At 40.5% G+C, this 14,173-nt stretch overlaps 1 protein-coding gene across 2 annotated transcripts in view; it reads right to left on the bottom strand.

The window, feature by feature from the left end:
- Nucleotides 1-360: 360 nt before the first annotated feature.
- The window catches only part of cers3a (ceramide synthase 3a), a 54,158-nt gene continuing 40,345 nt past the window's right edge, over nucleotides 361-14,173 (bottom strand). For both annotated transcript variants that reach the window (XM_039772719.1, XM_039772718.1), the window contains 5 exons: nucleotides 13,353-13,445; nucleotides 12,464-12,592; nucleotides 7,444-7,550; nucleotides 5,548-5,701; nucleotides 361-2,263 (listed from right to left, as the gene is read on the bottom strand). In XM_039772719.1, the coding sequence (XP_039628653.1) occupies nucleotides 2,132-2,263; nucleotides 5,548-5,701; nucleotides 7,444-7,550; nucleotides 12,464-12,592; nucleotides 13,353-13,445 (615 nt within the window). In that variant the 3' untranslated portion in view covers nucleotides 361-2,131. The remainder of the gene's footprint in view (nucleotides 2,264-5,547; nucleotides 5,702-7,443; nucleotides 7,551-12,463; nucleotides 12,593-13,352; nucleotides 13,446-14,173) is intronic.

Here is a 14,173-nt window from a genome sequence, read left to right as displayed (position 1 = left end):
AAAATAGAGATAAAAGGCACTTAGATAGGATAGGCATTATATAATAGATCAATGGATAGGCATAGGTAAAAGGCACTAAATGTTAAATGTATCTATATAATATATAAATATGAAAGGCGTTATATAATAGACCAATAAAAGGCACTATATAATACACTTATGAAAGGCTCTATATAATAGATTGATGGACAGACAAAAGGCACTATATAATACGTAGATATGAAAGGCACTAGATGATAGACAGATAATACTATATAAAAAGGCATTTAGATTTGAAAGGCACTATATAATAGAAAGTACTCTGTTTGTCCAAAGATATAAACTTAGCTTTTTACAAATATGCGACATACATTATCTTCATAGATTTATTCCATAACTTTATTGTTTTTCAGTAAACTGGAGTGAAATACCATTGCAGTGATATCTTCAAATAATCTAAAATTGAAATATACTCCACTGAAGTGACGGCAAAGATACATATATTAGGGTCATAACATTGTAATATTTACTATTTTGTCTTAAATAAAAATAATTAATTAAAGATTAAATATGTAAATTGTAAAACATACTCTAGGTAACTAAGAGAGGCCATACGGTGGAGTTGAGTTTTCAAATCCCTTGGCTCACTGGTACTTCCAGTGGTCGGACGTATTGCATGAGGTGGTGGCCAAATTGGGTGCAGCTTTTCTTCTGGAATGTTCCCTCAGGGTTGGTGTGGTCTTCCCTCGTCTGTCGTGAAGTGATGTTGTGCTGCCGTTTCCGCTTTTTCTCTCTCATTTGCAGGGTGGGCTTGGCGTGGTAGCTGCATTGTGCCTCCTTTTTCAAGTCTCGTCAGGTCAAGTGGTTTTTTTTTGTCGTGCCAGCCATACTCTCCCATACACCGTTTTGCAGCATGCAGTGGAATGAAATAACAGGACTGCAGTGCAACATCTACTATACATTCACAGAGGTTATGTCAAGATGGACCTGGAAGTTTCCTTAGAAGTAGCCCGGTGCGTTTCAGCACCTTTGGCCCAGTTTTGCGTATCTTTTTATGTATCTTCAGTTTTCTCTCTGATCTCAGCACCGGGTCGTCACTTGGGACTGAAACCCGTCATTCAGGCTCTGTCTGTCCCTTGTTTCTTTACTAAAGATGTCCAGTTGGTGTGTCCCAAGTGACTGACGCCTCATTTCCTGTAACACACTCTGGGGTTGTGGTCTCAGTGTCTGTCTGACACTGGCAGACGTTACGGTGTTGGAATTGTGCAGCGTTGTTGTATCTTTGGCTGGAAAACCCTTCATCCTTCAGGACCTCATGACCAGCAGACCTCGCTCTCCATGGGAGTCGTAATGCTCACCACTGGACTGCTGTAATTCAGACGTTTGCGCCCGTTAGTTAACTGTGGACTTTTGGACCTCCTTGTGCCCTTTGTGGTCAGCAGCATTATTGAACGTAAATACTGTAGTAGTGATGTTCTCCATTAAAAATTCTCAATGTTTATGACGTAACGTGTTCTACTAGGCTGCTTCATAAGGATTTGTGGGTTCTGGTTACGTTGGTAGTCTGCAAGGGGATACGATAAAAGATGAAGAACGTCCTTTACATCCTCTGCAGTCAGCTGCGATATGGAACGTAGATAACAGTAAAAGTACCCTGGTTAGCCGTAATGCTCCGATAATGTCAAGAAGTTCTCGGTGTTGTGCTACGCTGCTGTATAAAGATTTGTGTGAGCTGCTTACCTTGGTAGTCTGGTAGGCGATCCAATGAAGATGAATGATCTCCTCTATTGCAGACTACGTTATTGAATGTAGAGAGCAAAATGTTATCACCCAGTTGTAAATATTACGACATGCAGGACACGAATCTTCTCTCTCATGGATCGTCCAATTGCTCGACTTGTTTCTTGACGCCTGTGCTGAAAATTTGATCGGCGCGCCCGTGTTTTATAATAACGATGCCTACATCCCCGCTTTCACATTCTGAATGTCATGTTCTTTGAATTTTTCAAAATTCTGGCCTCTGCCCCCAGTCCCAGGGGCTGCATGTCACATTTAAATAATCCATTTCTTATTTATTTCAGTCAGTCTGCTGCCCGCCCAGTGCAGTGGGGCCTGAAGTCCAGACGGCAAGCAGCACGGCTATTTCTTGCTGTCAGTGATCACATGGACCACTGGCGGTGGCACATTCTTTATTTATTAAGCCATTTACTTTGTGCTGATGTTCATCTTCATCTGTGGTGTCGTCATCATCTTCTTCCTCATCACTCCTTTCATCTTTCTCAAGCTTAAAGAAAGAAATGAGAAAAAACACAGTTAACCGTCGTCTTCGATTTGCTCATTTAATGCACCGTATCATATAGGAGCTTCAAAGTTTCCTACTTTTTGGGCAAAATTTCCCCAATTAGTTTAACGAATGGAATTTTCTGGAATTTTGAACTGGGAATTCACCACTGGTCATGCTCACAAACAAACAGCATTAGAAGTAATCACTCCTTGGATGTTCTCATAGTTTATTGTTGTACGACATCAAGTTACATTAAATTTATTTTGGCTTTTCTGGACGCTGATCAACAGAAAGACTCCCTTGTGGTCCTTTGTAGGGCTCAGTCGTACGGCCAAGCAAAAATAAATAAATAAATAAATCCTTATATATAATTTGATAGTATCCATATGTATGGTGTTCACATCAACACCTCGACTCAATACAAGTTAGAAGCATGCAATGGGACTCTGCCTCTGTAGTGAGAACATCACGTGGCAAGCGCGGACGCAGAATTGCATGATTGGCTAAGAATGTTCGAATGCTACAGTGACGACGCTGGATGGCCGAGTATAGTAAGTCGGTGTTGGTTCGAGCAGATAACAGCAAGTTCAGTTGGTTTTTGGAACGTTGGTTTGGTGGGACGCACTTTCCAGGACTAACATCGTTGACTGACTTAAACCCTTCGACAGCTCCGGAACCGTAAGTAATTTAGAACGTATCACCATTTGCTTGGTACGTAGAAATCTATCTTTGGGCAGTTCGGTTTTTGCATCCGTCCTTCCGACATCTATTGGTAAACTGAGTAATGACGGCTGGGTATTAACAACGGTCATCAATTAAATTTTAGCCGATCTCAGATCTAAAGTGACCACGTCAACATAATTATTACTCTGACCCTGATTAGAGTCGTAAAATACGGTTTGTTTTGAAAATTAGTTTGCCGGAAAAATCAAATGAGGTGCGCCGAAGAGCCGAGTTCACGCCTCACAAACCCGTTTAAACAGGAGGCTCTTCAGTACATCGACCAAAAAGGTCTATTTTAAGCACAAATCAGTGCCATGATAACTAAGTCATTTCAAGGACTTAAAAACACAAATAATTCTTTGCAGAGAAAGTATGGATTTCACAAACGTAGAATCTGTAGCTCGATTCGATCGGACTCCCAGTCGCTAGTAAATAAATAAAAATAGAGTGTGCTGCATGCGATCCAGTAACAGAAGCCTATACTGTAAATAAAATGTCAATTTGACAAAACACGAGAAAAATGATCGCAGGAGTCGTGCTTATGTTTGGACTCTCTGTGGTTGAGGATGATGCCTTTTTTTTTTTTTTTAATGTCATTGGAGCATTTTGACAAAGAAGAACTCCAGAAGTGGACTTGCGCATGTAAACGGGATTATTAACAAAGCAGATTTCAGCCTTAAACCGGGTTAATGTGTGTGGTGCATGTGAAGGCGATGGCACAAGGTGGCCGAATTAGCGGCCCTGCTGGTTTCCGTGTCAACAGGAACACAGCCAACCTCTTTGCCTGCGAGTCTCCACATCTACGTGACAGCAGTCAGCTGAACGATGCGACAGTGCGAGTCGGCTCCAGGTTCCCTGATGCATTCTGGGAGGCTCGTGAACCTGCAGCCATCAACAGTCATAACTGTACGACCAAATTCTTAGAGCCTGAGAGCCTATAATTGAAAAACGGTAAAATTCTAATCAAATTTAAATCGTTGGCTAAATAAGACAAATGCCCATACTTTAGGATAAATAATATACTTGTTTAAAATGGCGTCCTCCTGTCAGCAGGCGACTTATTTTTAATTCTAGCCGTGGTCTTATTCTGAAAGTGTATATAATTATCATCACTATTATGTATACTTTATTTAATTACATTTATTAACAAATGTAAATTAATGTATTTAATTATATTTACTTAAAACCTTTTACAAATTAACTGAAACAAACTCTGAAAGCAACAACAATCAGTTTTGCTCAGTTTTTTCATTATGGATAATATTCATATACTCGCATCAGAACATGATAGGACCTCCTCGACTCTGGAGAAGCATCTGGACGCCATTGGGCACGGAATCCACCAATTGTGAACAGTCTTGGAGGATTTTGGGGTCTCTGTGCCAAACTCGAATTAGGGCCTGAATCATCTTCTCTAAAGCTTGTGCAGTCCATTCCACAAAGTCGTTGCTTATAAATAGACCACAGATTTTTTTTTTTAACTGGGTTAATATCAGGAAAGTTTCCAGGCCACTCCAGCATGTTCATTTGATTCTCATCGAAAAATGTCTTCACTTGTTTTCGATGTGCGACACGGGACCAAGATCTTGTTGAAAAACACCACATCCGTTGGGAAATAACCAACTTTTTCAGTTCTGGAACGTAATGGCTGAAGCAACCCCAAAATGTCTTCCTTTTGTGGACATTTCAGGAGATCTGCCGTTTTTGAGCAAGATCTGGCTCCCGTGTCGCACATCGATAACAACTAAAGAAAGTTTTCGATGAGAATCAAATGAATATTCTGGAGTGGCCTGAAACTCTCCTGATATAAACCCAACTGAAAAATTGTGGTGTATTTGTAATAAAAGTTCTAAATAAGTAAATTATACTTTTTGTCTGATGGTTTATGTTGGTAATCCCTCTAAAAAGACGGCCATCATTTCTGCTCCCTAACACTCAAGGCGCTTTCCGATCATTTCGAAGGAGCCAACAGCCATCTTCTCCAGACACAGACATCTTGACACGCTTTGGCCGAGTTCACCTCCAGATGCTTTGTTGTGCTTTAGCATCGCAGCTTGAGGCCATCAGACTATTAAAACCCGGAGCACCTGTTAATAGAGTGTGAACCGTAAAATGATCTGCAACAGTCCACCTACACTGAAGAATTTGTAAGCTGTTAATTAAGCTGTCAGATCATTCATGTGGCCAGCAATGTGCTTTTCACTTTTAACTGCATTCAAGCCAGACTCCAGGGGATTAAGCGTGGGACAGGGGGGGCTCATAAAATACTTGTGGTCAGTCAGCTGGCCTGGAACCAGCCAGGTGGACAGTAATTGAGGATTTGGCAGCAGTGATACGCGATTAAACGTTTTCTTAATCTGTTTGCACCGAGTGGACTTCAGGTTTGATTTCCATTGAGTCGACATAAAGGTACAGCGCTGCAGATTTCATCTTTCGACCTTGCACTTGCTTAGCAGGGGAATTCAGCTTACTGATCCAGAAAAAGCACAAGACATTAGGCATAGAATCAAAAAAGAGGGGCACCCATATGAGCCCACAACGGATGATCAGCCGGTACTCACATTTCCCGAAATGAATTTCTGCACCATCCGAAGGATTAGGAAGGCCCAATAAATGTGTAGACATTGCAGAACCAGCAGCATTAAGTTGAAAAAGTAATATCCAAAAAACGGTGGGTAATATTTGAGGGGACCGAACCAAGTACAGTGGATAAGCCTAAAAGGAAATAAATGAGATTAGATTCAATTGGATCACATTAATTAAGAAAGATCAGATTAAGTATTTACTATTAATTATACGCATTTCGGTACGGCACATTAAAGACATTAATGAAACAACACAGGAAACAGTGCTGAAAGCACTGCAGCACGCAGACACGATTAACGTAAAAATAAATCCCTCCGTCCATTATCAACACCGCATACACCACTTGAGGGGCACAGGAGGCCGCAGCTTACGACAGCAGAATTCAGAAAAGCTCACTCGTTCAAAGGGGTCCAATTTACAGCTGCCAAGCAGCAGACGTGGGGAGACTGGCCGGGAATGAATGCAGCATGCTGGGAGGCGATGGATTCTGTAGCCAAAGATCTGGTAACTGTATTCCAACTAACATTATTTTACTTAAAACTGAGAAATAGAGGCCACGCAAACCAACTGACAGGGAGAAAGAGTCGCTGTCATGTAAGAAAATGGACAGGGAGAGGGCACAACTGAGATGGGAAGGGAACAAGTAGAGACAGTCGGTGTACCCCAGTGGTCCGACAGTCCGTTTACGGGTAACGGCTACTGGGTGCTATTCCCATTTAATTTACGCCTGCAATTGCACGTTCTTATCTTGGAACGAAAGACTGAGACAAGCATAAAATACGGTGGCCTCGAAGGGCAAAATGCAAAAACAAATTAAAAAATAAACCAAATGAAAAACCAAAATAAAAACAACACAATAAAATTAAATATATGACAATGTGAAGTTAACAATAAAAAGTGAGAGCAAAAGCTGTCCACCTATGGACGGACGGTCGACATGGCTCCTGCCTGTAACTGGGAACCGTGCCTCCTCAAAACTACATGCAGTAAGTAACATACAGGGAGAGTCAAAATTAAGTTAAAATTTGAATGGCGGAAACTATTTATTCACGAAACATACTTCATATGTGCAAGATGATTTACAGGAATGTCTCAATCTGTTTTTTTGTGCCACATATGGTACAAGTACATACATAGCAGTACCATTAGTGTTAACATAATTTTGACTCCCCCCCCGTTATTATTGGGTGCGATATTCCTTTAACGCCTTTCAGAATTTGGAAATACTGAATAGCCCTTTGAAAGAGACTATATTTATTAATAACCAGTAGAAAATGAACACATGTTCTGGCAGACGGCTGGTGCCCTTACCTGGCCGGAACGCCCGTCAAAGGGCTGCCCCCTTGGCTTGCAGCGGGGCTACGGGTTGTGAACATGGAAGCTTAAACCTGCTGGGGCCCTTGGCCAGTGCCAGGGGGACACCTGGACATTTTCAGGGCCCTATTTGGCTGCACTTCCACCACACTCAGAAGTGCTGCCAGAAGAAGCTTGTTGGGCTTTTTGGACTAATAAAATGGCCAGAGTTGGGAGGAAGAGGACAAAGCCTGAGGAGGAGTGGAGGCGGAAGGACTGGCAGCAAAAAGGACTGTGTGTTGTTTTACTGTGTGTGCTGGAAACTGTAAATAAAACTGTGTGCTGTGTGGCAACTGCTGTCCTGCTTGTTTGTGTTGGGGATGGGGTGGCTGTGCGTCCCCTTGGGCATCACAATGTATACATTTTAGGAGGAAACCTTATATGAATGCTTCTCCAAATTTGTAAAAATCCTATCTAATAGCTTTTAGAAAGCAGCGTATATTGTATTAAAAGCTAGTTCTAAACTCATAAAAGATTAACTTATAAAGTGTCTTGCAACAAATATATAATTTCTTTACCAAAATGGAAATATCACCAGTCTTGTGACAATAAACACAACAGCAAAGCAGACGAAGATGGCATCGCAGATGTCCTTCCATCCGGCGTAATGGAAAAGCTTGGCAGACTAAAAAAAAAAAAAAATTATAATAAAAATGAATAGGAATTCTTATGAATGCTCTTCATTTTTAAAAGTGTTAAGTGCTGGTGAGCTTTTGGTGAAACTCGCATACTACTGAAATTGCCCAAAAATGAAAACAAGTGTTTCAAGCTTTATTTGAAAGATTGCCGTTCTGCAGACAACACCACCAATTGACTGGACATTCACTTAGAAAGGCCCACACGTGTCCCTGTGTATAGGGGGGGTCTCACAATCCACACTGCATGTCGGGACAAAAACCAAGCCATGAAGTCCAAGGAACTCTCTGTACACCTCCGTGATCAAATTGTGGGGACGTTTCAACCAGATCCCGAATGAGGTACAGTACATGACCTGCATTGTGAGGAAGCGTCATATGGCGCGATTCCCTGAGGGTGATCCGGATCACAGGACCCGAGAACCTGAGCAGCTAAATCAAGCCAAGGGGATGCCCATGTAACACGTTGCGGTGTCACACAGATGGTCATTTCCGGGAGGTGGGACTGGACCGCATGTCTGCCTGGGGTGTTGGCAACCAGGATCCCAAGTTGTTTCATCATGTGGTGGGTGCGACAACATGCTGTACCAGTGCATGCTCCCCACCCTGACCTGACCTAACCTGCAGCAGTTGGGACAAGAGGATCAAACCATTTTAAAAGTGTTTCCACAAGCACAGTGGTCTCAATAATGGTGAAAATGGAAAATGTTTGGAACCACAAGAACTCTACCTAGAGTTGGCCATCCAGCCAAACAAAGTCAAGAATGGTCTTGGCCAGGGAGGCGAACAACCCAAAGGTCATTCTGAATGAGATTCAGAAGTCTTCTGCCGAGATGGGAAAACCTGTTGGAAGGACGATCATCACAGCAACACTCCATCAATCAGGTGTTTATGGTAGGGAGTCTAGACAGAGGCCACTCTTGAGTAAAAGGCATTTGACAGTTTAAAGGACTCAGAGTGTGTGAAGGAGAGGGTTCTCTGATTTTATGGGACAAAAACTGAAATCTCTGAGCAGAACTTCAGGCACTATGCAGAAGACGACCAGACACTGCTCATCACCTGCCTAATATTATTCCTATGGTGAAGCATGATGGTGGCACCTTCATGCTATGGAGATGCAGGGATGGGAAGACTGGTCAAGTATAAGGCAAGGATAAATGTAACAAAATACACTGAGGACCTGAGGTGTACACCACTTCAGGCAGGTCGACAGTTCACCTTTCACCATGACAATGTCCCGAGGCAAAGAGCCAAGATAATGCTAGTGTGGCTTCAGGACAAAGCTGTGAGTGTCCTTGAGTGGTCCAAAATTAAACCCCATCAGACATGTGTGGAGAGACCTGGAGATGGCATGTTAACAGACACGTCCTATTCAACCTAATACTGCCCGAGAGGATCTGCCAGGAAGAATGGGATCAACTGCTAAAATCCAGATGTTCGAGACATACCCAAGCTGTTGAGGAACTTCCACAAAATGCTGCATTAAGGGTCTAAATACTCCTATGAATAAATTTCAGTTTTTGATTATTAATCAATTTATAAACCTTTATGAAAATATGCTTTTACTTTGTCATTATGGATGGGCAAAAATGGTATATGTACCCATTTAAAACTAAATCTATAACATAATAAAGTGTGTAGACAGTGAAGGGATCTGAAGACTTTATGAATCTACAATTGATCCACCGATAGTATAGTAGGCAAGATTAAAATTTAGATTAACAAGAAAGGAGATAGCTAGATTGAGAGATAGGAGGGGGGGTCAAGCTAAAGTAAGAAAATGGGACTTATCAGAAAATGGAACGAACCTTCATAAAACTGATCATGTCATTCATTTCTCAATGTCATCTCCACACTTCTCAATGCACTTGCGCCCCCTTCCTTGGAAGGGCCTGGATTTCAGCAGAATAAAAGGTTTCGTCTCGTCCTCGCCACCACTCGTGCACCACTTTGTTCACGTCATCCTCTGTCTTGAACCGATGACCACCCATATGTTTTTTTTTTTTTTTTATTTATTAATTTTATTACAATCAATACATAGCAATCAAGTTTTTACAAAAAAGAATTATGTTAAGAACAGATCGATCCCCACCCTGAGAGAGAGAGCAAGCCAAAGCGTGTAAAATTTAAGGCTTGTAAAAATACCTAAATTAATAAATTCTCTGTGCTTTATAAACTTATTTTAAAATATTACTGATTAGATCCTGCCATGTTTTGAAAAAAGTCTGTACAGATCCTCTAACTGAGTATTTGATTTTTTCCAATTTTAAATAGTATAACACATCGGTTTCCCACTGACTTAAAAGAGGAGAGTTTGGGTTCTTCCAGTTTATCAGAATAAGTCTGAGTGCCAACAGTGTAGTGAATGCAATCACAATTTGTTTGTCCTTCTCCACTTTAAGCCCTCTGGAAGAACCCCAAACACAGCTGTTAATGGGTTAGGAGGGATTGTGAGTCCAAGGCTGTCTGAGAGGTAATTAAAAATTTTTGTCCAGAATAATGTTAATTTGGAGCAGGCCCAGAACATGTGACCTAGTGAGGCTGGAGCTAATTTGCAACGTTCGCAGGTTGGATCATGCCCTGGAAACATTTTGGAGAGTTTTAGTCGAGACAGATGTGCTCGATATATAATTTTGAGTTGTATAATTGTATGCTTTGCGCATATGGAGCTCGAGTGAATTCTCTGCATTGCTACTTTCCACTCCTTTTCTGATATATTAATTGAGAGGTCATTTTCCCAGTGTCCTCTTGGATCTTTGAAAGGAAGGGATTGTAAAATGATTTTATATATTGTAGAGATGGAGTCTAATTCCTCAAAATTGAGCAATATTTTTCCAGCGTGGATGAGGGTGCAAGATGAGGAAAATCTGGAAGGTTCTGTTTAACAAAGTTCCTGATTTGAAGATAGTGAAAGAAATTTGTAGCTGGAATGTTAAATTTGGAATGTAATTGTTCATAGGATGCAAAGACGTTGTCTATATAAAGATCTCTAAGCAAGTTAATTCCAAATTTTTCCAGATATTAAAACTGCATATGTTTGTGAAGGTTGAAAGAGGTGGTTCTCTTGCAGGGGTGCCACAGAAAGAAGCTTCTCCGTCTTAAAATGCTTTCTACATTGGTTCCAGATTCTAAGTGAGTGGAGTACAATTGGGTTATTTGTATATTGCCGATTACATGTGTTTATTGGAGCGCAGAACAGGGAATACAAAGAAGTACTGCAGGATTTTACTTCTATTGCGGTCCAAGCCTGTGTATGTTCTTCTATTTGTGTCCAGGTTCTTATCGCCTGTATATTTGCTGCCCAGTAATAAAACTGGAAGTTAGGTAGAGCCATGCCACCTTCTGCCTTTTGTCTTTGTAGGGTCGCTCTTTTGATGCGTGGATGTTTTGAATTCCAAATAAATGAGGTTATTGTTGAATCTAATTGCTTAAAGAACGATTTATTAATGTATATTGGTATGTTTTGAAATAAAAAAAGGAGCTTAGGAAGAATATTCATCTTAACAGTGTTAATTCTTCCAGCTAGTGTGAGATGAAGGGTTGACCATCTATGCAAGTCTTGTTTAATTTTTTCCATGCAGACGACGAAATTTTGTTGATATAGAGCTTTATGTTTACTTGTGATGTTTACCCCTAGGTATTTAAACTGTTCTGCAATGATAAAAGGTAGAGTATCTAATCTAATATTATATGCTTGAGAATTCACCGGAAAGAGTACACTTTTATTCAGATTGGTTTTTTTAGCAGTCCAAAATGGTGGAAATCACACGGTGCTCAAATCTGATAAGGAAGATGTGGCGATAACGAAAACTTCAGTTTCTCCAGACAAGCCTTGGTGTTCTTAGCAGTGTGTGTGTCACTGTCCTGCAGCAAAATGACTCCTTGAGACAGCAGTCCCCACTCTTTGGATCAAATAGCAGGCTTCACATTGGTCTTCAGCAAGTCACAGTAACTCGCACTATCGACTGTAGTACCCCTTGAGACGAAGTGTTTGACAATAACTCAAGTGCATGAGTGGAGGCGAGGACAACACAAAACCTTTAATTCTGCTGGAGTCCAGGCACTTCTAGGCAGGCGGAGCAAGAAGGATGGAGACCATACTGAGAAATGACATTATCAGTTTTGATAAGGTTCTTTCCATTTTCTGATAAATCCCATTTTCTAACTTTAGTTTGACTCCCCCTAAAAGGTAGGTAGGTAGATAGCGTAGTAGGCAAGATTAAAAAATTTAGATAAATTGACAAGGCATCTTTAGACAGACAGAAATACATTTTAGTATAGTTGGCAGGATCACAAAATTACATAGACAGATAGATATAAAAGGTACTATATTAGATTGATGGTATAGTAGGCAAGATTTATTTAGATAGATTAATAAGAATGGTGTTAAATAGGAAAGATATATATAAAAGGCTAGATAGATAGAGAGATAGATCATGAAAGGCACTATATGATAGATAGAGAGATAGATCATGAAAGGCACTATATGATAGATAGATAGATAGATAGATCATGAAAGGCACTATATGATAGATAGATAGATAGATAGATAGATAGATAGATAGATAGATAGATAGATAGATAGATAGAAAATTCAGATTAACAAGGAAGGCATTATATAGGATGGATAGATAATACATATGAATGAAATGCACTATAACAGTCAGACAGATGCCCTTTGGAGAGAGTGAATGTTTAACAGGATTTCAAAATATTACAGTTTAATGATGAAGACAAATGGCTTTAAAAGGCTTCGAGTTACCAGTAATTTCTTAACAACTTTTCATAGCTCTTTGCTTAAGTTACACACTAAACTGCTGCTCTTTCCTTTAAATGCAAGAGACAATGCAAAAGAACAGATGAAGTACAATGAATGCAGCTAAAGTAAATATTTTCTGCTCACCTCCAGCAAGATGTCTGAGGCATCGTGGGTGATCATAACTAAGGTCCCTATACGGGCGTAATTGGCACACCAGGAAAAGCTCAGCAGTATAATGGTTGCCAAATGGTGGATGATCTGCTCCTTAAAGTCCTGTGAATAGCATGAAAGACAACAGAAAAACAGATTAGCTAAAGGGTAAATACCGTGATGCCTGAAAAAGAATCAGACCTCCAAATTTGACAAAGCTCTTGCCAAGATGGAGATGGTAGGGATTAACGTTTAATCTCCTGGGCTAACAAGGCTATATCAATTTGCAAAGCTCTCAGGAGGCGGCGAGTGTCTCAATAGCTATGGTTGACCCTATTTACAGATCAGAACCTAAACAACAGAGTTACTGCTTCCCGTGTCTAAATCTATTTTGGTAACTCTGCGCTTCAAAACCACTTGATTACAATTTTAGCAATTCTACTCTGCGTTTTTCACATTACAAAGAACCATTCATTCGTTCACTCACTTTCTATGGAAGCCGCCTTTTTAAAAAGCTCTACATGTATTTACAAGCAAACATTAATTCCGGAAAAGCTAAAAATATCAAAGAAGAGGAAAGTTCTAACCAACAGAATCTACAAATGGTGTGATCTAAAAGAAGGAAGGCAGTATGTCCCAAAAAGAAAAAAGCACAGCCTATACATTTCTAAAATAAAATGGTGAGCATGTAATCCGAGTATTTACATCAATAACAATATAGCAGCTGGTCAGACATTTTCTAATATTTACATCTTTGAAGTGTTCTGCTACTCTGATTCTTAAAATACTGTACGGCACATTTTCAGGATTACGCCAATGATTCAATGACGATGTACTGCAGGACATGATCACTTTAAAATAATGTCAGTTTGGTTATACTTGCCTTTCTTTTTACATCAAAAGCGATGCTGAAACAGAGGGACCAGTAAAAACTCATCTCAATCACATAATACCAGTACTGGGATGGCATCATAGACTGTAAAATCAAAACCAGAACAGAATAAATTGTATTAAAAAACTGAAACACAACTGATGAAATCAAAGAACAAGTCGAAACTGGCGCCACTTTTGGTAGGTAACATTGGCTTATTACTCAGGCCTACCATATTTTGTCTCCGGTGTTACGGTTGCCCAGTTCATTGCGTCCTGTGCCATGGAAGCACTGGTTAAATTTGATGAACAGATCACGAGTTGAATCATTTTGTTTAACTTTAACAATTCAGCTTCATTCCTTTTAAAACTGGCTTTGGTCAGACACCTGGGTAAGGGAAAGCATTTTATGGGTTTCTGCTGCACAAATTAAGTGTGGTGGCACCACTGGAAACTTTTGTTCCATCTGCTTCCTTAGAATGGTGGAGGAGAAAGACCTGGAGGACTGTTGAGGTCGTGTCCGGTAGGATCAGAGCCCACCCCTTCTGGTCTCAGCGGCATACAACTCAAAGTCCCACTGGAAGTCGGCGTTCACACGTGGACCAACTTCTCAGAGTGGTTAAGGCTTTAAACCCTAAGGGTGAGGGTGGGTTCAGATCCCACTACTGACTCTGTGTGACCCTGAGCACGTCACTTGACCTGCCAGTGCTCCAATTGGAAAACCAAAAAGAAATGGAGCCAGAAAAGTATCATAGATGTTGTAAGGTGCTTTGGGTAAAGAGGTCAGCCAGAAAAGGAAATATAAACCTCTGAAATTGTTTTTTATTTTTATTT

This window comes from Polypterus senegalus, chromosome 12, assembly GCF_016835505.1.
Source record: "Polypterus senegalus isolate Bchr_013 chromosome 12, ASM1683550v1, whole genome shotgun sequence".
In the NCBI taxonomy this organism is placed as follows: Eukaryota; Metazoa; Chordata; class Cladistia; order Polypteriformes; family Polypteridae; genus Polypterus; species Polypterus senegalus.
Note: the sequence above shows the minus strand (reverse complement) of the source record. Positions and strands in the feature narration are given on the sequence as shown.